This window comes from Mastomys coucha, unplaced genomic scaffold (assembly GCF_008632895.1).
Source record: "Mastomys coucha isolate ucsf_1 unplaced genomic scaffold, UCSF_Mcou_1 pScaffold14, whole genome shotgun sequence".
In the NCBI taxonomy this organism is placed as follows: Eukaryota; Metazoa; Chordata; class Mammalia; order Rodentia; family Muridae; genus Mastomys; species Mastomys coucha.
The window spans coordinates 15,649,801-15,676,565 of record NW_022196896.1 but is presented as its reverse complement, the minus strand read 5'-3'; the positions used below and the strand labels follow the sequence as shown (position 1 = coordinate 15,676,565).

The window sequence follows — 26,765 nt, the reverse complement described above, 5'->3', positions numbered from 1 at the left end:
CTCGCTGAGGTGGAGCATGATGACATTTGATTTTAATCCCAGCAGCGGGGTGGCAGGTGCTAGTAGATTTCCATGAGTTCTTAGTAATGCTAAATGGAAATAGTCAACTACAGGTTTCCTTTTGAATTGTACTAACCTCATGAACTCACAGCATAGCATTGCCAGATAATTAGCAGTTTTCTCTACCCCACTCCCCAAATTACCTGTTGAAGGCAAACTTGAGGCTAGCAGGTGTTTACCTAGTAGGATTTTATTCTAATAACATGGGCTACTTTGTTTTCAAATACTTCATTTGAGATTACAGAATCTCTTGTAAAGGGCATTCCTATATTCACATCTACCTTATTTTGTTTATCCAGTTTACTAGTCTTGTTTCTAGAGTAGTTTGATGTTTCTTGTGCAGTTCCCACTTCAAAGACTTAGATTTTTTAGTGCATGGTGTGGATGCTAAAAATACAGTTCTCACCTTAATGGGAATATGAGAGAGCTTATGGTGGAACCACATTTGAATGTCCATGGCACACGGAACACAGATTTGACACCCTCACACAGACATGCATGAAGGAAAAACACCAATACACATAAAATACAAATAAATAGATCATTTTTTTAAAAGTTCTAAAAGGTTTTTAATCTATTAGTCACAGGATTTAGCTATAATGTCGAGAGGTTGGCAAGGACTGGCTATTCGTGGGTAAAGCTAGGCCCACATTGGGTAATTAGCTTCTGGAATTGTAAAATTCCAACCTCTCCACATCACTGCAGCTCTAATCAATCTTTGCAGACAGACTCTTTCCTGGAATTCTCCTCCATCACTCTTTTTAGTTACACTAAAATTTCTAGAAAGACATTTCCCAAAATTTAGGTTAAAAATACTGTATTTCTAAGCATTTTAGTCTCCCTTTGTAACTAAATTCCTAGTCTGGAAAATTGACATTTTAGATATATGTACATTGTTCACGCTAAACACCCTTTACCTCCCCTTTCGGGAGGCCATCTTGTAGTTGAGGTAAGGAAGGACTAGTGGAAACTCTGTTTCCCAGTTACTTTTTCTTAAGAGTAGCTGAGCAAAGCTGAACTGAGTAAATGTTCCCACAAGGGGGCGCGACGCTAGGAGGTTAACAAGGAGACCTAGCAAACACCCGGCTTGTAGAACTCAGACTCTTGAGACTCCAGCCTGGCACAATGAGTTCCAAGTTGGCAGGTTTTGATCTGGGGGGCCCCTCCGTAGTCTGAAAGAGACAGAGCGATTCAGCATCCTTCCCAAAGCAGAACCGTTCCTTAGAACTCATTTGCTCTTAGAGGGTCTCCTTACTAAAGTTTAGAACTTCAGAGCACCCATTGTACCGGAACATTAGGCTCGGCTTTGTGCTGGCTGCACAAATAAAAAATGTGTTGGGTGTGACGCGGGCTTCACAGACAAGAAGGTCTAACTACAGACAGAACTCAAGGTGGGTTGGGTTTGCCCTTAACAAAAATGGCGCGGACTCGTCAATTCGGTAAAATCACATGCTCGTAAGCCTGGCTGAGAGTCAATATGACTTCAGACGAAAAGCGGATGTTATTATTATTCACTTCCGGGTGAGACCCATCGGGCGCCATCTTGTCTTGTTCATGAAGAAGTAGAAGCATCGAAAGGTTGGAGAGAATTACAGGAACGGTGGCGACAGCGGTATTCCGGAACCGGAGCGGGTAAGCGATGAGCAGTTTACACAGGGGAACTTTCCGGACTACTAAAATCCTCACGGTTTGTGTGACGAAGGTAGCGTGACTTAGGCTGGGTACGCCGCTAGGCGCGACAGCCAGAACCTCATTCCCGATAAGCACGGGCATCCGCCGGAGACAGTGAACGAGAGCTGCTCTCGCCGAAGAGGAACTGTCTTTGGTTAAGGAGAGAGCTCACGACCCATTCTTCGAACTAAGAGTTTTCTTTGAGAAGGCAAGGGACTAATTGTTGGGCTCCTGACCGGCCGTTAAGCACTGCGCGTGCGCGGTGGGAACCCTTTAGGGGCCGAGAGCGCAAAGGGGCGGAGGCGGCGGGGGCCCAGACCTGGAACTTAGACTCTGCGACTCGCACTACGCAGGCGCAACCGCTTTCTGCTGCGTCCTATTCACGTATGATTTAGTTGCTTAGTTTTTGTGTTTTTACCCAGTGATGGATAGTATGTGTTAAGCATCACAAGGGAAACAAGTAGTATCCTATATTTCAGTTGTTTCGTTCTTCTGTGGATAATATTGTTATCTAACACAATTGGGTACTGAGCACATTTTTAAAATTATTATTACTTCATTTGCCTTTTTTCTTCTTGACCCTAGAAAAAAACGAAAATAATCTTGGATTTTTCTTGAGTACATCCAGCTAAAAACCAAACCAGAGCAGTAAAAACTTTATTTGTGGGGTGGTTTTCAAAAGCATCAAGGGAGATGTAATGAGTTTTCGGATATTCTTAGACACACTATTCAAAACATACATAAGCTTTATATTTAAGGACTTTTTTTTGAGTCTCATTACATGGCTCTAGCTGGCCTAAGCTTGTGAATGCTGGGATTAAATGTATTCACTACCACATCAAGCCTTAGAACTTAATTGTAGAAAAATTAAATAGATAGTGTATAACCACAGGTTTTATTTCCTCAGTAACATATACTTGGGTTACACTTTGTTACTATTAATGGAACAATGTTGCTACATTATTAATTGATGGCATACTCCTATTTCCTTAGTTTAAAAAACCATTTCTTAAAAAGATTCCATTTTTCTGTATTATCTGTGGAGGCCTGAAGAAAGTGTCAGATCCCCTGGAGCTGAAGTTACAGATGGTTGTGAGTTGCCATGTGGGTTCTGGGAACTGAAGGCAGGTCCTTTGCAAGAGCAGCCAGTGCCATCTATCTAGCCACTGTATTTTTTTAATGAAAAATTATTACTTTATGTCTATGTGTCATTATCTTCCACTTTTGACCATTGCTAAATCTTTCAGGTGTCTACTGTTTCCCACCAGGTCATTGTTTTTTTTTGTTTTTGTTTTTGTTTTTGTTTTTTGTTTTTTTGTTTTTTTGAGATAGGGTTTCCTCTGTGTAGCCCTGGCTGTACTGGAACTCACTCTGTAGAACAGACTGGCCTCGATCTCAGAAATCCGCCTGCCTCTGCCTCCCAAGTGCACCATCATTGCCCGGCTTCCCACCCTTTTGGTTAGTGTTTTGTTTGTTACTCTGTTGCAGAGGCTGGCCTGGAACAACACTCAGTAATTTTCCTGCTTTACAAACATGGGTTACTATAGAACTTTGTTTTATTTCAGTTTGGGGACAAGGAGCCCAGGCTAGCCACCAACTCAAGCTCTTAACTGCCTTTACTTCTGAACCTCATTAGAGTTAAGATTACAAAACTGCCGGGTACAAAGAGATTTAAAACATATTTCAGTTCTCATCTTTCGTCACAGTCTGTTAGTGAGTTATGTAAATATTAGTGGTCGTCATTTGAAGAAGTCATTTTGAAGTCAGTCTTATTTGTATGTGTGTGTGTACGCATGTGCGTGCCTGTATTGAGTGTGTATATATGCACATGAGTGTGAGGATATTTGGTCCCCTGGGTCTGGAGTTTCAGAAAGTATAAGCTGTGATTGATGTGATGCTGGAATTGAGCGTGGGTGTATAGCGAGCACATCCTTAAGTACTGAGCCATCATCCTTTAGCTCCAGGTCTGTTTGTTTTCAATTGCCATTCTAATACAGAATAATTTATAGAAAAGGCTGAATGATAATAATCCTAGTGTTAGTATCTGGGGTCACTTTAACAGATTACTACAAACTAGGTGGCTTAAAACAACTGCAATGTACTCTTGTATGGTTCTAAAGGCAAAAAGTATGAAAGCAAAGTTTGGTAGATACCTTCCTTCCTCCTTTCTGGGTTTTGATGGCACCTGTCTTTCTGTTCTTTAGCTTGTAGAGTTGTCCATTCTCTGGCATTGGAGGCACAGGACAGTCTCCATGTGGATACTTACGTCTGTCTTCATCTAGGGATGAATTAGGTCTTACTCTAATCAAATGTGACCTCATCCTAAATTGAGTACTGTATCCACACAGACCTTGGATTCCAAATATGTATAGGTAACTTGGATTTAGGACTTCAGCCTGTCTTTGGGAAGATTACAAGTTAGTCCATAACTCTGGTGTTAGTTTTTTCCAGCAGTATGATAGATACTGTTGATGATCAAGTGCAATCTTTGGTTATTGGCTTTTTTAGTCTTCTCTAATTCAAGTTGTTTTTCAAGGAAATCACACTTAACTTTACTCTGTGAAGGAAAATTTTGTTAACAGTCTGTTGCAGGAATCAACAAAATTAGACTTCTCCAAATTTGAAAAGTTGATGATCTCTGAAAATAAGTCTAAAAGGGGACTAAGTAGATTCAATCTTTTTTAAAGCCACATTTATCTGTGTTGTGTACATATGTGTCTGTGTGTGAACACATGTGCCATGACATGTTTGTGGAGGTCAGAGGACTACTTGTAGGAATTGGTTCTCATCTGTGACCATGTGGGTTACAGGGATAAGATTCATTCAGGTTATCAGGTTGGTTAGGAAGTGCCTTTACCTACTGTGCCATTTCATCGCTCTCAGAATTTTTTCTACTTGTGTTGGGACATGAGGGTGCTGGGGATTATATATAGGCTTTGCATATGCTGGGCAAGTTCTCTACTCTTTAAGTGTATCCCTAGGTCCTAGAAATCAAACTATGGTGTCAAATAGTAATATTAAAATGTACTTTTTGTGGCTAAAGTTGCATATTTAGTGGGTAACATATATGAGTGATGAATGAGTAAAATACCTAACCATTTAACATAGACACAATACTATGACAGAGGGAGCACTCAGTAAAATTTCCTCTTTTCGCAAGAAAATCCTGAGTGTTCAGAACATTTATTCTATAAGAACTATTGCATATTACTTTTAATTTATGGAGATTTTCAGTGTAATAATATATTTAGCGTATACCTTCAACAGTTAATATTTTTCAAATTATTACTCACCCAATATATGACTATCATTTTCCATGGTGTAAGTCTGTTATTAAAACTTGAGTGCGCCAGGCAGTGGTGCGCAGGTCTTCAATCCCAGCACTTGGGAGGCAGAGGCAGGCAGATTTCTGAGTTCGATGCCAGCCTGGTCTACAGAGTGAGTACCAGGACAGCCAGGGCTACACAGAAAAACCCTGTCTCGAAAAACCAAAAAAAAAAACCAAAAAAACAAAAAAACAAAAAAACAAAAACAAATAAAACTTAAGTGGGTCTGTAGATATAGTTCAGCAGTAGTGTGATTGCCTTTGCAATCTCAAGAAAAAAAAAAAGATGAACTAAAAATTGTGTCTGTGGAACTGTTCATATTGAACATAGTCATGTTTTCCAAATTAAGAGTCCAAATACAGAACCAAACTGAACAAACTTCAAAATATCTTCCATATAGGGGCAGGTACTTTAATTTCTTTTATTTATTTATTTTTAACTAATCAAAAGTAAGTTCTGGCTGGGCTGTGGTGGTGTAGGCTTTTAATCCCACCATTCAGGAGGCAGAGGCAGGCACTCAGATCTCCACTTTCGAGACCAACCTGGTTTACAGAGTGAGTTCCAAGACAATCAGGATTATACAGAGAAACCACCCTAGCTTTAAAGACAAACAAGCAAACAAAGATACAGTCTCCCCTGTCTGTCAGTGGGTTCTATGTTTATAGTTACAACCAATTGCAAATCAGAAATGCTTGGTGAACCCTGTCTGTCAGTGGGTTCTGTGTTTATAGTTACAACCAATTGCAGATCAGAAATACTTGGTGAAATGGATCTAGGAAGCATACTCGGATTTTGTTTTATGTAGCAAAAATGCCATTTTATATGAGGAGCTGAGCATCCTAAAGTTTTGGTTTTCTATGGATACTAAATCATCTACAGATACTGAAGGGCATAATATGCATTTTTTTTGTTTGGTTGTGGGATAGGGTCTCAAAAGGAGAATGAAAGTTGCTATGGGCATGTGGCCCAGCTGACCTTGAACTCACAGATTTGCGTTAGTGCGGATTCCCATCCCTGGCACTATAATCGGTGCTTTGATTCCTGTATGTCAGGAGTCATATTCAAGAATAGGGCTTCTAAATTTTTGTTATTAAATTAGTTTGCTCTTTTTTTTGTTGTTTGTTTGTTTGTTTGTTTTTTCGAGACAGGGTTTCTCTGTGTAGCCTTGGCTGTCCTGGAACTCACTCTGTAGACCAGGCTAGCCTTGAACTCGGGAATCCACCTGCCTCTGCCTCCCAAGTGCTGGGATTAAAGGCGTGGGCCACCACTGCCCGGCAGTTTGCTCTTTTGTTAAGTAATTGGTAAAACCCTTTATAATCATTGTGCTGACCTAAAACATATAAAACTATATGTTACATACTTGATTAGTTAATTCTGTTTTTCTAATCAAGTTTTTGCTTAAATTCTGTTCGTTTTGCTTATCTGTTTCCCTTTTATAGACTTAACAAAAATCAAAGGTTAGTTTTCATGACCAGTTATTTCTTTTGGATTAGATTTGAAATTTATTCTGACTTGTTCTTGAAAATGAACAAAGATTAGGTGGTTTGTCTTGTGTTTAGGTGACTCATGTGTGATTTTTACTTCTATAAAAGTCACTGTGGATTGTACTTGTTGCTTCCCTTGAATCCTTTTTTAAAGCTAATGTCTTTCTAAAAGTACACACACTAGGAAAGAATCCAAAGACTACGGAAAGTATAAAGTGGAAGTCCCTGATAAGTATTTTCTGCTTCCCCGAAGTTAAGCAGTTTTGTGATTTAGGAATCTTAGATGCATGCTGGACTATGAAACTTCAGTGGTATTTTTGTGTGTATGTGTACTGAAACGGGTTTTTTTTTTCCCATTGAGTTTGTATATCAGTACATGTCAGTATATAAAGCTGTGCTTTACTCATTTTAATTGCTCAATAGAAGTCCTTTCCTCTTACTTCTACCTTTAGTTATATTTCATTAAAAGTACATATTTACAATTAGAAAATTTGCTAAGTTTTTTTTTTTTTTAATAGTTTTGCTGCAAGACTAGGTGCAACCTCTCCTGCTGAAGCCAGAGAGGACATTCCATTTAGGGACATGGGATATAGGCAGGCAGACAACAGGCTTGGGGACAACCCCTGATCCAGTAGTTGGGAGACCTATATGAAGACCAAGCTGCTCATCTGCTATATACGTGTGGGTGGCCTAGGTCCAGCCTATGCTCGTTCCTTGTTTGGTGGGTCAGTCTCTGGGAGCCCCTAAGAGCCCAGGTTAGTTGACTCTGTTGGTCTTCCTGTGGAGTCCCTATCCAATTCCGGTCCCTCAGTACTTCTCTCAACTCTTCCCTGAGGCTCCTGGAGTTCCATCTACTGTTTGGGTGTGCATCTCTGCATCTCTTTCCATTGGCTGTGGAGTGGAGCCGAGCCTCCCGGAGCACAGTTAGGCTAGGTTCCAGTCTGCTAACATAACAGAGTCTCAATAATAGTGTCAGAAATTGATTTTTGCCTGTGGGATGGGTCTCAGTTTGGGGCAGTCATTGGCTGTCCATTTCCTCATTCTTTGTCCCTCACATCTTATAGGCAAGACACATTTTTGGTTGAAGGTTTTTTATGAGGAGTTTTTAGACTTGTTTACAGAAAAGTGAGTCGTGTAAGGATCTAGCATCCCATTATCCATAACTTAGATTTAACAGTTAACAGAGTACCCCGAATTGTTTTTCATTCTGTTTAAATGCTAAGAGACAGGTTTTCAAAGTTGTCTCACTTTTCAGCTTTGTCTCATTACTATTTCTAATATCATTCCTTAATGCCTATAATTTTTTGTATTGGAAGTGCAGATCATTTAAATATCTGTGGTGAAACTCTTCCATACTTCAGTGAATATAATACTTTATGTTGTAAATTATATCCATGTAGGTGACATTGGCAGTGTTTGGATTTCTAATTTCTCATCAACTTACTTTCTGATGTTTTCTTAGAAGGTATTATATGTTTATTAATTATTATTATTAACTGTAATTACAAGAACAAGTTTTCTTCTGCTATAGCTATTTGTTACTCTCTTAAAGGAGTTTGGTTGGAGGGTGAATGAATCACTTTGTAATCATTAAAATAATTGAACCTAGCCAGGCAGTGGTAGCACACGTAAAGACACATAGTTCTAGGTATGCCTTATTTTAGCATAGCTAATTAGAACTGTATTTTTCACCCTGATACGAGCATTAACTTAAACCTTTTTATTGCTTTTCAATCTAAATCTAGTTGTCTCTGACGATATTGAATAGAATTACAGAGCTTTCCTCATATAAAGTGTATCATCATGCAATCTCTGTTATATAAGTTTTGAAAATGTAAAAAGTCTTAACATTAACTGTGTTTAATTTGTCATAAATAGGAACTTGAAGGATGTGGGATCAAGGAGGACAGCCTTGGCAGCAATGGCCCTTGAACCAGCAACAGTGGATGCAGTCATTTCAGCACCAGCAAGATCCAAGTAAGGACAGTTCTGCATTTGAAAGCGGTACAGGGTGGACATTTAGAGATGGGTAGGATCTAGATGATAGTATTCAAGTTGGCTTATTGAATTTTACATCTTAAACTGATATCATCTTATGTTTCCTAAAGAAAAAGCATGAAATATGCTTAAGTATTATATATTTCTATTCTGGATTGTATTTATTACAGTTTGTGCATCTATGTACATGTTTGTGTATGTTCAACATATGGAGTGGGTGAACGTGCATATCTGTGTGTAGAGGCAGAGGTATCTTCCTCAGTCACTCTTTACCTCTCTCATTGAACCTGGAGCTCACTGATTGAATGAGACTGACTAGCCGGCAAGCTTTAGGAATCTACACAGCTTCACAGTGCTGGGTTATAGGTGTGCAGTGCATTCTCTAGCCTAAATGTAGGTTCCTGTATGTAGGGAATTCAGACTTAGGAAGCTTCTCATTCTCACATACCAAGCTCTGACTGAGCCATCTCCTCAGGCCTATTATGCTATGCCATTTTCAGATTTCTTTTTACTAAGGACTGTCTCAAGAGTGTTGAGATAATTGGTGTTGTAGGTCTTTAATCCCAGCACATGGGAGGCTGAGGCAGGTCTTGTCTATATAGTTCTAGAATACCCTGAGCTACATAGTGAGACCCTTTCTTGACTACCCTCTACTCCCACCCCCACCCCCAATAATGTAGAGGGAAAAAGTATCAGGAGCCCCATTTAACACTTAAAGTCAGTTTTGCTTCATCTTCGTGATTATTCACATTGCTCTTTCTTTAGGGAGATAATTTTTTTCTGTTTTGAGACAATCTTTTGTAATGTAGCCCAGGCTGGCATAAAATGTTCTCTATAGCCCAAGGTACCCTCAAACTCACACTGCTCCTACCTCCACTTCCTAGGTTTTAGGTTATATATGTACACCACCATACCTAGCTTATTTCATTTTTTAAATAGCTACATAGCTTTTTAATATATGGTTTTATTCTAGTATAAACTAACAATGATAACAATAGTAAGACTTCTGGGTATTTGATTATTTATACCTTTCCAGGCTTAACCAGTTAGCATAATCTTGTGAAAATAACATTAGTCACTTGTCCAGTTATTTTCTTAGTTAAAGTGCTAGGCTTGCTAGATCACAGTTGGGAAGTTCAAGATATAGTTGCCCTACTTATAATCACCAGGCTACATCAGTTTTCTGTTTCATTAAAATATATGAGAATATTTATTAAAACTTGGCTAAATTACTTTGTTTGCTATTAGTAGTAAGAGGTCTTAGAATTTTACTATAGATTTGGAGAGGAAAAAGATAGTAGAAGCAGTAGATTTTGAAGTTGAAGAGGTATTTTTGTCTACAGCACTCAGCTTAAAAGTCCAGCTGTGAGAAGGAGCAAGGATAGAAACTTACACTGGTGTATCAGTGGAGGCTCAAAGGCAGCCTGGGAACAGTGGAACATTCTGAAGGAAGAAACGATTGAGTTTGGGTATTTTACACTGGCTTTACAGGTGCATGTGTGTCTTTCCAAAAACTCAGCAGAGTAAGGTCATAGATTTTTCTATGACATAATACGTTAAGAGTGGGTTTTTGCTTGTTTTGAGACAGGCTCTCTCTGTGTAGTTCTGGCTGTCCTGGAGCTTTCTGTGTAGACCAGGCTGGCCTTAAATTCACAGAGATTCTCCTGCTTCTATCTTGAGTGCTAAGATAAAAGGTGTGTGCTACTACGCCAGACTGTAAGTGTTTTTATAGAGTCCTTTTTTGAAACTCATATATATTTTGGTCTGTATATTTGTAGCATTTCTAAGCATATTTGTAGACATAAGTTTATATAATAGTTAAATATCTATTTAATTAATGAAGGATGCTTAAAGAGCAGTGGGGAAGAACAGAGAAGAGAAAGAAATTGAAGAGGAAGAGAAGAAAGAAAAGAAGGAGCTAGGGATATGGGCCAGGAGTCAAAACACTTGCCATACAAGCAAGAGAACTGGAACCTATGTTAAATACTGGGTGTGTAATAGTCCAGCCTCAGAAGGCAGAGAGAGATTGAGCACTAAGAAAACTGGCTATGGCTTCTAGCCTTTCCTGGGATTGAGAGATCCTTCCTCAAAGAGGAAATAAAAGATGGGATTAAAGGAAGTGGTAACTGTCTTGCTTCCAAATGCATATGTACCCATAAACACATAGACATATATACACACAAACATGCATATCATACTTAAAAAGAAGACAAATAACAGACTAATTGAGATACTTGTTTTACATAGAGGTGCTATTCTTTTAGCCTCCTACATTCTGAATGCTAAGTTCTGCTAATGTACTTTAGGCCAGATTGACTGGGCTGCTTTGGCCCAAGCTTGGATTGCACAAAGAGAAGCTTCAGGACAGCAAACCATCGTAGAACAACCACCAGGAATGATGCCAAATGGACAGGATATGTCTACAATGGAGTCTGGTCCAAATAATCATGGAAATTTTCAAGGGGATTCAAATTTTAACAGAATGTGGCAACCAGGTTTGTTATTTCTGTTTCCCAAATTTTAGAATGTTTTAAAATAAAATGAGGATTAGTAATATATTGTTTAACTTGTTTACTTTTATGACTTCTTGAAATTAATGCTCTTTAAAAAATAGGCAGTCTCAATTTGATTTGATCTTGACATTTTTGTGGTTAAATTATTTTGTACACAGTCTGCTAGTGTTGTGCACTGTTGTGGCACTCAGTTTGATTTTTTTTTTTTTTTTCTTGATTCTTCATTCCTAGGCTGACAGGGGCTGGGAACACTCTGGAAACCTCACTTGGCATCTAGGGAAAAGAGAGCACTCTTTGTCTCTCTGTTGCAACCTCTGGCCTTTTCAGAAGCAGCACTTGGCAGAGTAAAACATGTATAGCCTCTGATTAAAGAAAAGTTGTGCCGGGCGGTGGTGGTTCACGCCTTTAATCCCAGCACTTGGGAGGCAGAGGCAGGCGGATTTCTGAGTTCGAGGCCAGCCTGGGCTACAGAGTGAGTTCCAGGACAGCCAAGGCTACACAGAAAAACCCTGTCTCAAAAAAAAAAAAAAAAAGAAACAAACAAACAAAAAAGTTGTGCCACTGTATGACAAGCAAGTCTGTCAGATATGCTCTGCTCCTCTCATCCATCCACTTTTCCTCCTCCCCCACCCTTTTTTCAGATAGCAGTGACGTTCCCTAAGTTCTTGGCTGTTCATTTATTTATTTATTTTAAAGATTTTTTTTAATTTTATGTATGTGAGTACACCATTGCTCTCTTCAGACACACCAGAAGAGGGCATAAGACCCATTACAAATGGTTGTGAGCCACCAGGTGGTTGCTGGGAATTGAACTCAGGACCTCTGGAAGAGCAGTCAGTGCTCTTAACCGCTGAACCATGTCTCTAGCCCCTTATTTTTTTTTTAAACTTCACAGTATGATTTAGATTGTTTAATGTTCACTCAATTTTCCACGGATGTGTTACTATTTTTAATAATTGCATCACACTATTTATAGAGAGTGTGCGTTTGGATAGCTTCTTCTGTTTGCTATTTTTTTATTTCTGTTATTATTGGTGAGAATGGAAAACATAGGGTATATTCTCAATATTACTTTTAAAAGAGTAACAAGTGTTCTCATCTTTGATAATGTGAAGTGGTTTATTTTTGTCTTCTAGAAGGCTGAACTTTCCCACTTTTGAAACTATTTTAGTTTTCGAGTTAAAATTTATTCATCCTGGCGTCAGTGGTCCTCCTTTCACTCCTGCTGCCCTTAGCTTCCCTTCATTGGCTTTCTCTGTGACACGAAGGAACTTATTAACCTTTGTGTATCTCAGTTTCCTCTTCTGAAATTGACAAATAATACCAAATTTCTCCCTACCTCACAGGGTTGTTGTGAGGATAAATGTGTTTATGGAAAAAGAAATAATATAAAATTTAAGGTATTCTTTTTATGGTATTACTATTGAACAGTAATAGCAGCTCTTCCAAGAGTTGCTTTGGAACTTGTTAAATTTGTTAAGAACACATTTTGGAGCTGAGTGTGGTCTCCCATGCCTGTAAGCACAGCGCTGGAGAGGCGGAGCAGATGGGGCTCGTGGTGGAAGCCAGGTCTAGCTATGTAGAAATTCCAGCTTAGCTTGGTCTGCATGGCAAGATTATTGTCTCAAAATATCAAACAAAATAATAACTTTAGGCATTTTGTTTAGAATGTGAGTTAGAACAGAGTTACGTATGGAATAGTTTTTAGTTCATTGCTTAGTTTAAGGTAATACAAAATGAATTTGACCAAAATGCTATAAATTGCTGTTTAAAATCTGTGTCGTTGCTTTTTGCAGCTTTCTTGAGATCTTAAAAATTGTATTGACTTTGTTATAATCCCTTGTTGAATGTCTTTATGCCTAAATCCTGAATAGAATGGGGAATGCATCAGCAGCCCCCACACCCCCCTCCAGATCAGCCATGGATGCCACCAACACCAGGCCCAATGGACATTGTTCCTCCTTCTGAAGACAGCAACAGTCAGGACAGTGGGGAATTTGCCCCTGACAACAGGCATATATTTAACCAGAACAATCACAACTTTGGTGGACCACCTGATAATTTTGCAGTGGGGCCAGTGAACCAGTTTGACTATCAGGTGAAAGATATTTTGTTACTTTACTATCATAGACGTGCAGTAACCCATTCCTTGGCAATGTCTTGTCAAGAATTCCTAGATGTGTGTCATTCTCAGGATTGTACGGATAAGCACATACAGTCTTAGAAGATTTATCAATGTTTATTAAAATCATTAGATTTTTACTTGATTAGAAAATTGATACCAACAAACATTAGGAAAAATTTGGATAAAGTGGTAATGTGTAAGTGCATAGTTATATGATGCCTTGTTTTCCAGTTTCAACATGATATATCTAAATGTTAAAGTATAGAAAATAGACAATAGTTGAATATGTTTTATGTCAATAATGGATTATAAGTAAGACAAAACACAATGACTATAGATTGTTTTAACTGTTGTACCTTCTATGTAAAGTTATTACTTTTTTTTTTTAGTGTTTTTCCCCATTTTTATACATCATATTAATGGAATTATTCATGGCTTCCTTTGTGACATTCATTCCTAGGGACATAGAACTCTGTGTTATTGTATGGGGTTTATTTTCTTTAAGACCCTGCTTTGCTAGGGTCTACCCTTAAATTATACTAGATGTCACTAATTGCAGTTGCTGCTTTATTTAATAGACTAGCATAATTTAAAACCTTTAAAATTGCAAATTTAAACATTATTCACAAGCTGAATTTGATAATATGTTCACCTTGAGATGGTATTCCTCTCATAAAGGCATGATTAGATTCGTGTGTACTAACTCTTGGAATTCACATGTGACAGTTTTTCTCTGTAATGAAGGGATGTAGTGACAAGGAGTCCTCTCCTTACCTTAGTTTGGCCTGGTGAAACCTGTGTGAACAAGGCAGAGAACCTGTTGGCAGTTTTCTCCTAGAAGGCCTCTGAAAGTGCAGATTTTCAGAAGAAAATAGTTAACTCAGTGTCATTTTTGACTTGTAAATAAATAAACCCTGCCCTACTTTAGCAACAACCTGAATTCGCTAGAAATGAGAAGTTGAAACTGATAACAACAGCAACAAATTGTTCTGTAGTTTTTAGTTAAATAAAAATGGGCTACCTGTGGTGATGCATCCTGTCACCTCAGCACCTGTGAGGCTCTTGAGTTTATCTGCCTTGGGCACATAACAAGTTCGGAGCTAGCCTGGGGCACATAACAAGTTCAGAGCTAGCCTGGGGCTCCACAATGAGAGAGAGCCTTTCTTAGAAAGAGAAAGAAAAGGCTTTCTGATTTCTTGGTGGTGTTACAACTTAGGAATGAATTTAGAATGAAAAGGTTCATATACATATATAATAACTTTATGTGTATGTGCCTTCCCATAGTTCTTAAATAATCTATCTGCTCATTTATAGAATCCTGTTTATATTTGTATAGACAGAAAATCTTTTAACTTTCCTAAGAAAAGTAAGCCTGGGTTCTTGGGGTTACAGAAGTACTGATGAGTGTTAGAACCATGGAATTCTTGGATTTGCTACACACATGGATTTCTACTGTCCCAGTTCATAACATGTGTGTGTCCCAGAAGGTATATGTACTAAATTGAGGAAAATTAAAATGCAATACTCTTTCAGCATGGGGCTGCTTTTGGTCCACCACAAGGTGGATTTCATCCTCCTTATTGGCAACCAGGACCTCCAGGACCTCCAGCACCTACACAGAATCGAAGAGAGCGGCCACCATCATTCAGGGACCGACAGCGCTCACCTATTGCACTTCCAGTGAAGCAGGAGCCTCCACAAATTGGTAACTATTTAAATCTGTTCCAGGAACCACATTAGCATGATGACTTTATCACTGTAAAAACTGTATTTTTATTTCTTAAGTTGTTAAAGCACCTCTTTGGTTTGGTAGAAATAATGTTGTTTTAAAACCCTATCATTTTATAGTCATAATTCTTAAATAAAAAAATATTAATCTAAAATGTAAAAGGAATTGAATAGTTTTTTTCAGATTACTTGTTTTAATCAGTAACGTTTGATAAAATGTAGGTTTTTGCTGACCATACATCTTCAGTGTTCTTTGCCTTGGATCCCCTTCCAGTCTTACCTATAAGATAGACTGCTGCAAAATTGGTTTTCTTTAATTATTTACTTCCCGTGTGTACTTTACCAAAACAAAACAAAACAAAAAATAAAACATTAACTTTAAAATAATATTAAAGGTAGTAATGACAAATTACATATTTACATTATATCTGGAAAGTTTCAAATCACCTACCATTTAATAGATGGGAAAATACCTTTTAACATGTTAGGAAGAGTCTAACTTACTGCCTTTTTACATTTAACTGAATGAATTCTTAGTATGAAAACGGACTGCCTATGTTTGACTGTTTCTCATATTTTAGGAAGCAGCTTAGGATAAGAATTTGGGTCTGGATTAGTTTATATCATGGTTTACTGGTTTTTTAACCTTGAACAAGCACATAGGTTTATCTCTTTGAGCATCAGTTTCCTCACCTACAAAAAAGGTTGAGTAATAGTAGGATCCCAAGAATTTTGTATACATTAAATGAGATGACAGTTTAATGCATTTTGCTCCCTGGCAAATTGTAAGCATTAGAACATGTCCCTCCTGCTCTTCAAAGCAATGGCTTTTAAAGCACTACATTAAAGGATTTTACTTTTACTCCTGGCATTTATAGAAACTCAAAAACTTTATTTGCTTATTGTAACTTTTTATTTATATTGACATGGGATTTTGTTTCCCCCTTGTGTGAAACAGATGCAGTAAAGCGCAGGACTCTTCCAGCCTGGATTCGAGAAGGCCTTGAGAAGATGGAGCGTGAAAAGCAGAAGAAGTTAGAGAAAGAGAGAATGGAACAGCAGCGGTCACAGTTGTCAAAAAAAGAAAAGAAGGCCACGGAAGATGCCGACGGAGGGGATGGTCCTCGTTTACCCCAAAGAAGTAAATTTGTAAGTAGAGCCTGACATGAAACTGATAATTGTGTCTGTGAAAAGTAGCCTGAGCTTACAGAAAGTCTTCATGTTCTTGAGAGGTCTTAGGGTAAGTGTACTAGAGCTTGGGTTGCTGTTCTGTGTATGTCTCACTGAGATGGATATAGTTATATCGCAAGGTGCCGTGAACACTTCCTCATGCTGCTGTTGACTCTGCATCCTTTAGATTCCCAAGTACAAAGATGCTTAGCTGGGTTTCTGGTTTTGTGTGTTATTGAGGGTTAGTGAAAATAAAATAGGGGAGGATGGCAGTAAGTTTTAAAAAGCCTGTTCTGTAAGGATATTTTGTGTAATTATGGTTAGTTTTTATGGTAATGTGCACCTCTCTAGTTTTTCATTATGGTGCAGCCAACTCCCTAACAAGTGGATTATATAAAACAAAAGTGCTAAGTAGCATAGAGAAATGAGTCTAGGGCTGGAGCGATGGCTCAGCAGGTAAGAGCACTGACTGCTTTTCCAGAGGTCCTGAGTTCAAATCCCACAACCACATGGTGGCTCACAACCATTTGTAATGAGATTCGATGCCCTCTTCTGAAGACAGCTACAATGTACTTATATGTAATAAATAAATAAATAAATCTTAAAAAAAAAAAAGAAACGAGTCTACCCTTCCGTTGACACTTAATGTATACCTTTTACTGAGGCTTCAGTAGTTTTCATTCTTTTTGGCATGAACACTGAAAGTTTCAGCTTTAAATCTTCTAAATATTTATTTCTCAGTTCGTGGCATGAGTGGTTTAGGAATTTTTCTGTTCTACAGTGTTTTGTTTAGACAATGTTTTTCTTCTGTCTTCTGCATATATTTGTCCTCTGGTTCTAGTATTCTGTCCTTGGGAGTATTTATATAGTCATTTGCTTTTTAACTTTGTACAGTAGTTGCTAGGAGTGACCATGTGATATTTCTTTGACTAAAAAGAGCTGTAGGGTTTCTTGTTTGTTTGTTTTTTGTTTATTTTGTTTATTTTTTTATTAGATATTTTCTTTATTTGCATGTCATATGATTTCTCCTTTCCCAGTTTCCCCTCCAACAAACAAACAAACAAACAAACAAAAACAACAAGAGCAAACCCCTGTTGCCTCCCCCACTCCCCACGCTTGCCACCCCACCCTCTCCCACTTATTGGCCCTGGCATTTCCCTACACTGGGGCACAGAATCTTCACAGGGCCAAAGGCCTCTCCTCTCTAGGGTTTCTTGGTACTAAAGTCATATAAAGACTATTTCTCAGTTTGAAGTAGACTTCATTTCTTATCTGTCTGTCTACTGTGTACTCACAAAGAAGTACTTTAGGGAGGTTGGAGTGATGGCGAAGTGGTTAAGAATACTGGTTGTTCTTCCAAGAAACCTAAGTTAGATTCCCAGCGCCCACATGGCAGCTCACCCATGTGTAATACCAACGCCAGGAGATCCAATCCCTTTTGGTCTCTGCAAGCACGTGATGCACAAGATAGAAACAATCATGCACACAGAATAAAAATGAAGGTTTACAAAACTTTTTGTAATAAGAGAAAGAAAACTTAATTTTAGGTATAGCAAGCTGAGATTTTGAATCTGGCCAGGGATTTATTATTAAATCTTGTTAAATAAATTTATGATTAGTTAAGTATATAATACTATAAAAATTAAACTCTGCTCATTTCCCCAAAGTTCTACAAGCCATTTGTTTAAGACAGGTATTTATTGAATCATGTATGCATATGATGCTTTCCTTGGTATTTACAAAATAGCTCAAAATTCATAATGGAGAAAAAATTGAATTGAAAAAGTAGCTGCTTTTCATAAACCTTTCTGTAATCCTAGTTTTTCTTTTCCGGTGATACTTTAAAGTCCTGAGTGAAATAGTACAAATTCAGAACGGAGTGTGGTGGCAGATGCTGTACTCTCAGCATTCCCAGAGGACAAGGCTGGGCATGAGGCTGATTTCTCAAGGGGTAAAGAAAAAAGGAAAGAACATTGAAAATGATTGTCTGAAATATATGTGACAACAGAAACTAATGTAATTTAAAGAGGTTGAAAAAAGTATAAGTCAGCAATAGACTATATGCTTAGCATCTTTCTGTTTTCTTTCTTTTTGTTTTTGTTTTTGATTTGAAAAAGGGTTTCACTGTGTATCCCTGGCTGCTCTGAAACCCACTCTGTAGAATAGGCCTCAGAGATCTACCTGCCTCTGCCTCTCAAGTGCTGGGACTAAAGGCATGTGCCACCACCAAAGAGTCACACTTAGTGTCTTTATAGCCAACACCAAAAAAAACAAAAGAGAACCCTAAACTGAAATGTAGAAAGCAGCTGCTCTTGCATGTTAGTTTCCTCAACTTTAGATCACAGTTGTAGCTCTGTGCTCCCATACTGTCGCCATAGGATAGTGATGAAGAAGACGAAGATGCTGAAAACCTGGAGGCTGTGAGCAGTGGGAAAGCCACCAGAAGCCCATCTCCAGCTCCCCAGGAAGAGCACAGTGAACCAGAGATGACGGAGGAGGAGAAGGAGTACCAAATGGTAAGACATGCTGTTAGGAAGTGTTTATTCAAATACAGATGTGCTGGGTAAAGCATGTACAAAGGGTGCAAATATTATTCCCCCGTGTGCTTCCCATGATAATTCAGTCTACTCTCATTTCTGTAAATCAAGGCTTACGGACACAGAAAGCCTAAGGGATTAAAAGTACATCTGAAAGAGTTGTTGGTACTCAAACCATAGCTACAATCTGTCTCGTACTCACATCTCTTGTGTTTCTATTTTATTTTATGTTGGGATATTGTCATAATTTATATTAGTTCAGAATTACCTAAAGTACCATTATTTTTTTGTTTGCTTTTTTTTTTCTTTTCTTTTTTTTCGAGACAGGGTTTCTCTGTATAGCCTTGGTTGTCCTGGAACTCACTGTGTAGACCAGGCTGGCCTTGAACTCAGAAATCCGCCTGCCTCTGCTTCCCAAGTGCTGGGATTAAAGGCGTGCGTCACCACTGCCCAGCTTTGTTTTGTTTTTCTTATTTTCCCCTCAAAGAATTTTATTTTAACTCTGAAAAGTGACATAAGAAACTAGTTTGTAATGCTTACCAGTACTGTTAAATGAAAGGCTACATTCAACTTAAACTATGGAAGTTCTATCAGTATGTATGAGTGTGTGTGTGTGTGTGTGTGTGTGTGTGTGTGTGTGTGTGTGTGTGCATGCTAGTGCCCATGCATGCATGTGTGGAGGCCAGAAGTTTACATCAGGTATTTCTAATGCTCTTTATCTCATTATGTAGTTAATTACTTTTGAGACAAGGTTTCTTACTGAACCTAGCACCAGTTAGTTAGTCTAGACTTGCTGGCCAGCTAGTTACCAGACCTCTGTGTCTCTACCTCCTGAGCTGGTTTTATAGATGCAGGCCATCATGCCTAGCTTCTTACGGATGCTGGGGATTCAGATTCAAGCCCCATGCTTCTACAGTAAACAAGCTACCTACTTAGCCGTCTTCCCAACCACAGAAATTTTTTTAATACAAGCTTTTATTTTTTGTTTCTAGCAAGAGTTCAAAGTTTTTACAGATAAGTTTATAACTTTTTTTCTTTTGATCTCAGCTTTTATTCTGCTGAGGTCACAGGTACTCACTTATTCTTTGGTACTTATGAATTTGAAGGTTTTTTTTTTCAAGTTTTAATGTTTTTGAATACTTTTAAAGATACTCCTTAGTAGTGATCAGTTTGATCTTAAAATATTTAAATTAAAAAAGCTTTGCATTTTAATTATTTTGAAAATAATCAAATGTATTAAAATTAAACTAGAAACTATATAAAATATTCTTCCTTAGATGTTGTTGACAAAAATGCTTCTAACTGAAATTCTTCTGGATGTCACAGATGAAGAAATTTATTATGTAGCTAAAGATGCACATCGGAAAGCAACGAAAGGTACATTGTGGGTGTTCTTGGTTTTATTTTTGTAGGGGAATTTTTATTTTATTGGTTATTTTAGACTTTTTTTTTTGTCCTCTGGATTTCTATCACATACTTAAATATTTTCTCTTTGCATGTGTTAACTCTTTGGGAAAGCTTCAGCTTGTAGATATCATATTGGAACCATAGAAGTACTTCGTTAGAAGTCCTTTGTTTTCTCTGACCTACCTAAGCACATATAGCAGTCATCATATGTAGTACTCTAAAACAGTGTGGAAAATTCCTCATGTTCAATTTATTTCACTTGAGGCTTTTTTTTTTTTATTTTTTAAAATAGGTGTTTTAGTATTGATATGTGACTTCTGTACTTTTAAGTATATTATGAATTACAACAAATCTTCAAAGTTTTCAGTTTTAATTCTTATGAAACAGTGACAATCACCTTCCCATATGATTTTAGTAACACTTGAAAAACATACAGAAAATAAAAATTATGTGCCATATCTCAGAGAAAGAAATACAAATATACTTACCAACTTTTTTCCTTCTCATGAACCAATTTCAGCTCACATCAGAATTGTAATTTCAAAGCCAGACATGCTACTGGTTTTAAAATGAATGTTATGTTTTTAATGTTTCTTCTCTCCCCACAAAGCAGCGATAGTAGTAGATTTAACAATACCGTAGACTCTCATGACTATGAAATCGTGGCTATTTGTGTTAACATGTTGTTCCTGTTGTTGATGTGATACAAAGCTCCTGCAAAACAGCTGGCACAGTCCAGTGCACTGGCCTCCCTCACCGGCCTTGGTAAGTGTTTCAGTGTGCACGGGAGAGGGCTAGAGGGACACTCACTGTCTTTCTCCTTGTTCTGTTGGGAAATGCACTGTTCCTATGTAGTTTATGAAACTTAGAAGTCAGGCTTTATCTAGTTTCTTTGAGTAAGCCTTCACAGTACAGTGATTATAAATGGGATAGTTAATATAGTTCATTTGGGTGAGTTGAATTGAGGATTTCCCCATTAATTGTTCCAGAGTGTATGTAATATATAAGGTATAATTATATGTTATATATTATATACACATAGTTTGTACTTAGTAGATAATGGTTTACACCAGTTTAGGTAGTTTCTAAAATTGCTTTTAAATTAATGGCATACATACATAGGAATTTACCTAGACAGTAATGAATTTGATGATATACATGAATTGTGTTGGAGCAAATCAAGTTCCAATTTAGAGGAAATGGGTTTATCTTACAACAGTAATGTTGTGTTCATAGTTGGCTATTTGCATGCTATTGCGACTAAAGCTTGAGTTTGCCTTTTCCACATCTCATGTTAATTTGTGTGAGGAACAAGAGAAATGGGTAGAATAAAATGCCCATGTAATTTTGGAATTATACTTTTGAGATGACTTCTGGGTGGGGAGTAATTCATATCATTTTTATACCAGTGAGAATTATATTCTAAGCTACTAGTAAAAATTTGCTTAGCATCCTTCCTGATCCCTGGAAACTTTGAACAATAAAATAATTAACTTGAGAAATATTTTCAGAGTCATCCTCAATTTATTACAGTAGTTGTATTGACCTAACTGTAGTAAGACTTCATTTTGACATGTTAAATGCTTTTGTTGGTTAGTATGAACAATAAAAGCCATTATTATGATTCCTTCGTCGTGAGAAATATGTGAAGTAGTCCAAGGAATAAAGTATTAATATCACCATTGTCTGAAGATTCTGGAAACTTAAACTTTGAAGTTCTGTGTCTCCCCACCCTGAATAAGCATATTCTTCCAGGAAAAGGCAATGAAAAAATAAAGTTTCTTCTCTGATCTTAAAAAGTTTTTAGTGGTTCATGTAATGTTTGCATATGATGGATTGAGTTTTATGCACACAGGTGGACTGGGTGGTTATGGATCAGGAGACAGTGAAGATGAGAGGAGTGACAGAGGTTCTGAGTCATCTGATACTGATGATGAAGAGTTACGGCACCGAATCCGGCAAAAACAAGAAGCTTTTTGGAGAAAAGAGAAAGAGCAGCAGCTATTACAGGATAAACAGGTGGAAGGTGAGCCTCGCTGTCTTGGGCATTTGTCTAGTCATGTGTGCTTTCGTGAGTGTGTTATGCATTTTTTTTTACTTCAGGTCACTAGTAATACATGAGTGTATAAAAGGACTTCCCCTTAGAGTCATTTAACCGTGAGCAAGGACAAATTTACATTTGAATTCTCTACTTACTGTTCACTGTGTCCTCTGCCTCTGTACCTGTGTCTATCCTTGTATATCTGTCTGTCCCCAACAAAGGACTTTTTGCTCTGTATCTGTTGAACAGTACAGAAAGCTTCCGGTGGGGAAAAGAATGGAAACCTGTACAGAAGTCTTTAACAGAGTTTCACAAGGGCTAAGTCACTGACACTAACTGATCTCAGCTGACCTAGATAAACAAACATCATTCTTTATCGACCAGTGTTCATAAATGGTTGCTTCCAAACTTTATGGTCAGTTTTAGGAAGTTGCTTTTAACTTTTGTATTTGCTGCTTTTCAGCAAACGATATATATGCATGTCCAAGTCAGGGGAATAGAAGAGTAATAATTTAAGATTACAGCTTTGCACTAGCTTAAAGTTGATTCCAGGAGAAATCCAAGGCAAGTGAAAGTGATTGTTACATTTTCCTTTTAAAAGCAGTGTAAACAAGTAGTCTGAGTGCCCAGTAAGATAGTAGTCTTCTGTCTTAGTGACCTCAAGGTGGATTACTAACTCTGGCTGTGAGGTCCTGCAAAAGTTGCAGTCTCCTAGGATATAAGAGATTGTTTCATAATCCTGTATCACCAGAGTTTTAGTTTGAAACTAAAGTAGAAATATTGTGGCATAGAACTGGAGGCTTCATTGTAAGCATGTGTTATAGCTGAGATCACATTGTATTTTTCCTATCTTTTTACTTTGTTGTAGGAGCCATTTGTCCCCATGATCATAAACCAGGGTATTTAGGTACATTTATTACATGTTAAAATTGTTGCAATGAAAATATACTTAAAAAAAAGAGAGTAGACTTTTGTAGTGATAGAGTATATTTAAAATTACTGAAAAAAAAACCAGCAAATCTTAAAGTCTAGCATTGTCTACCTATGCTAACACATCAGTTGAGAACATTTCAAGTACTCAGCAATCACATATAGTTAGTTAGCTACCATTCTAGACAGGACAATAAAAGTATCAAATGTAGGGGTCCATGTGACAGAAGAAAAGACTTCCCTCTTGTCAGGTACTAGTAAGTTACAGATAAGCAGTGGCCAGGTATGGTGGCTTTAATCCCAGTACTTGGGAGGCAGTGAATGGCATGAGTGTCTCTGAAAGGTCAGCCAGGTATAGACCTGGACTTTGAAGATTTGCTCTGAAAAAAAAAAAAATCAGTTCTTTTTGCTGCGGCATTTGAAATGTTAAGACTTTTGATATATTAGGTAAATGAAATGTGGGATTATCTTTTTATTTATATATTTTATGTATATGAGTACACTGTAGCTGTCTTCAGATACACCAGAAGAGGGCATCAGACCCCATTACAGATGGTTGTGTGCTACCATGTGGTTGCTGGGAATTGAACTCAGGACCTCTGGAAAATCAGCCAGTGCTCTTAACCACTGAGCCATCTCTCCAGCTGGAAGTACCTTTTAAATGTAGCTGTTAGAAGGTTTTAATTACTTAAGAGATTTATACCCTAATTCTAGTAAAGATGAAACTATTGTCATAATTTGATAGTATAGGAATTTTTTGTTTATTTAGCTTTTCTGTGTCTTTTTTCTGTTTCAGAAGAAAAGCAACAAGCAGAAAGGGTTACAAAAGAGATGAATGAATTTATTCACAGAGAACAAAATAGTTTATCACTTCTAGAAGCAAGTGAAGCAGATGGTGATGCGGTTAATGAAAAGAAAAGAACTCCAAATGAAGCTCCGTCAGTTTTAGAGCCCAAAAGAGAGCATAAAGGGAAAGAGAAGGAGCGGAGGAGTAGGTCAGGCAGCAGCAGTAGCGGCAGCTCCAGTAGCAACAGCAGGACTAGCAGCAGTAGCAGCTCCGTCTCCAGTTCTTCATACAGCTCCAGCTCAGGCAGCAGCTGCACGTCCTCTCGCTCCTCCTCTCCTAAGAGGAAAAAGAGACATAGTAGGAGCAGGTCTCCCACAGTGAAAGCTAGACGGAGCAGGAGCAGGAGCTACTCTCGCAGAATTAAAATAGACAGCAGCAGGACTAGGGTAAAGCTGAGAGATAGGAGGAGATCTAATAGAAGTAGCATTGAAAGAGAAAGACGAAGAAACCGGAGCCCTTCCAGAGACAGACGTAGAAGCAGAAGTCGCTCAAGGGATAGACGAACCAATCGTTCCAGTCGCAGTAGGAGTCGAGATAGGCGTAAAATTGAGGATCAACGTGGAAATCTTAGTGGGAACAGTCATAAGCATAAAGGTGAGGCTAAAGAACAAGACAGGAAAAAGGAGAGGAGTCGAAGTGTAGACAAAGACAGGAGAAAGAAAGAGAAGGAAAGGGACCGTGAACAGGAGAAACGAAAAGAAAAACAGAAAAGGGAAGAAAAAGATTTTAAATTCAGTAGTCAGGATGATCGGTTAAAAAGGAAGCGAGAAAGTGAGAGAACTTTCTGTAGGAGTGGTTCTATATCTGTTAAAGTCATAAGACACGACTCTAGACAGGATAGTAAGAAAAATGCTACCAAAGATAGTAAAAAGCATTCAGGTTCTGATTCTAGTGGAAGGAGCAGTTCTGAATCCCCCGGAAGTAGCAAAGAAAAGAAGGCTAAGAAGCCTAAACATAGTCGGTCGCGCTCCATGGAGAAATCTCAAAGGTCTGGTAAGAAGGCAAGCCGCAAACACAAGTCTAAGTCCCGATCAAGGTAGTATACTTTTTAAAGTATTTTGTCTGATTTTTTTTTTAAGTTTTTTGAATTTATTCAAAGTTGAAAGTGTCCTTTCTCTCTCTCTCTTTTATAAACTCAGTTTGGTATTTGTTAAATATTTTAAAATAATGTTAGAAATCCTGTATAAAAGTATTTATTTGTATTGCAGATTTTAAGTATAAATACATTTTTATTTTTAAATTTTGTCTTTTCCCTTTTTTTTTTCTTTCAGATCAACAACCCCTCCCCGTCGTAAGCGCTGAGGAATGATGTGGCAAGAATGCCATGATGCTGTTTTTAAAAATTCCATGAGTTTAAGGGCTTGTCTCATTATAGAGGCACATTGTGGCTGTATAGGTGAAACCAGATTTTTTTTTTTAATTGTGTAAATAGGTGTCTTTTTCAAATGCTGCTCCAAGTTACTTAATAGGATTTCTTTGTATTGCATTTTTTCAAGAATTAGTACTTAATAAGACTATAAATATGCCATTCTCTTTCAGCTGTAATGTTCTCAAAATTATTCTTGAATGTACTGTGATGTCAATAAAGCTCTTTAGTTCATTTTTGTTAAACTCTTGCACCTTAATTTTATGCTTTTAATCTAAGGAACATACTTTTATAAAAAGGCAGCTGAAGTTTTGTATAACAGGTTTTAAAGGTTACTCCCATCTTCTCCAAGAATAGTTTGTCAAAGTTTGTAAATTATGCCCATGGACTTTTGTCAAATTCCAATTTTAAGGGTGTGGGGGAGGGCCAGAAAATGACCTTACTTTTCTTTGAAGCCATCCGATCAGCTTTCTAAACTTTTTTTTGGGGGGGGTGGAGGGTGGAGAGGTGGTGTTCAAGTAATATATTCTCTGTATGAAATGTTATTCACTCCTGTAAAATGAAATTGCTGGAAACAATCAGGCCATTACACCAGTAGAGTTATTTGTAATGACTATTTGACACTAATAGTCTGGAACTACATAGTCACTCCTGTTTTACATGAATAACACCTTGGGGTTACCCATTAAGAAATAGGACTTAGGATTCAATATATTTATATTTTAAAAATATATGACCTCAGCTTAATGGAGGAATATTGTGTTATGCAGGATTGTGTCAATTGCATAACATTAAAATGGTCTGATTTTTCTCAGTTTCCAGAAACCATGACCAGTGAATGGTCTAGAATGAGTCACAGCTTGAGTAGTAGGCATTTGGCCAAGTGTTCAGCTGCTTCAGGGTCTGAGTTTTTAAGATGATACACTTAAACAGTGGTAGTTGATCTCTGGAAACAGTGCTTTTCAAATTTTAGTGCAGAACACAGAAGACAAAAGTATTATGCTTTCTTACCAGCAATAGTTGATTTGAAAATAATGCCAGGTTTTTGCCAAGATCAGTGTTTCCTTGAAATGAGGACAGAAATAGATTTGTTTGTGCATTCTTGTACCTCTACACAGCATCTTAATTTTGAGCAGTTACACATTTATCTAAAGGAAATCTGTGAATAAATGCATGTTTACCAAAATGGCTGTTTACAGTGCATTTAGTTACAATATTTATAAAGTTGCCATTTCACAGAATAAGTAGTTTGGAGTTAATACAGTTTAGTCATCAGTAATATCTGGAGACAAAATGTGCAATATTTTTTATGTAGGTGAGCTAACACAGTGTATCAAATTGAAGAATTCTGATTAATTTGTAATAGATAAGTTGTATAAAATTTTCATACCTTAAATTGTTTTAGATTAATCTTAAAGTGAAGTATTATTTTCAAAATAAAATTCTACTGAACAATTCTGCTGGCTATGATACATACATTTTTAGACATATAAATGAAAACCAGAAGGAAGTTTTGCTTAATAATTTGCATACTTTTTATCATTAAATCTAACTTTTTAAAA

At 37.5% G+C, this 26,765-nt stretch overlaps 2 protein-coding genes across 5 annotated transcripts; one reads left to right on the top strand and one right to left on the bottom strand.

Annotated features, from left to right (window-relative positions):
• Positions 1–860: 860 nt before the first annotated feature.
• On the bottom strand, positions 861–2,007 carry LOC116088021. The gene has a single exon (XM_031366499.1). The coding sequence runs from the start codon at positions 1,831–1,833 to the stop codon at positions 1,492–1,494; it is 342 nt and encodes a 113-aa protein (XP_031222359.1). The 5' UTR covers positions 1,834–2,007; the 3' UTR covers positions 861–1,491.
• Pnisr (PNN interacting serine and arginine rich protein) lies at positions 1,256–26,765 on the top strand. 4 transcript variants are annotated; one of them, XM_031366495.1, is made up of 12 exons: positions 1,256–1,692; positions 8,420–8,518; positions 10,846–11,034; positions 12,927–13,150; positions 14,711–14,882; positions 15,864–16,054; positions 18,454–18,591; positions 19,890–19,989; positions 20,731–20,784; positions 21,875–22,045; positions 23,787–24,873; positions 25,109–26,765. In XM_031366495.1, exons 2-12 carry the CDS (start codon positions 8,431–8,433, stop codon positions 25,137–25,139), a joined length of 2,445 nt encoding a protein of 814 aa, XP_031222355.1. In that variant the 5' UTR covers positions 1,256–1,692; positions 8,420–8,430; the 3' UTR covers positions 25,140–26,765. The 4 variants fall into 4 exon arrangements, with proteins under 4 accessions (XP_031222355.1, XP_031222357.1, XP_031222358.1 ...); XM_031366496.1 differs by having other exon boundaries at positions 1,589–1,692; positions 14,769–14,882; XM_031366497.1 differs by lacking the exons at positions 18,454–18,591; positions 19,890–19,989; positions 20,731–20,784; ... (1 more) ...; positions 23,787–24,873; positions 25,109–26,765 and having other exon boundaries at positions 1,563–1,692; positions 14,769–14,882; positions 15,864–16,002.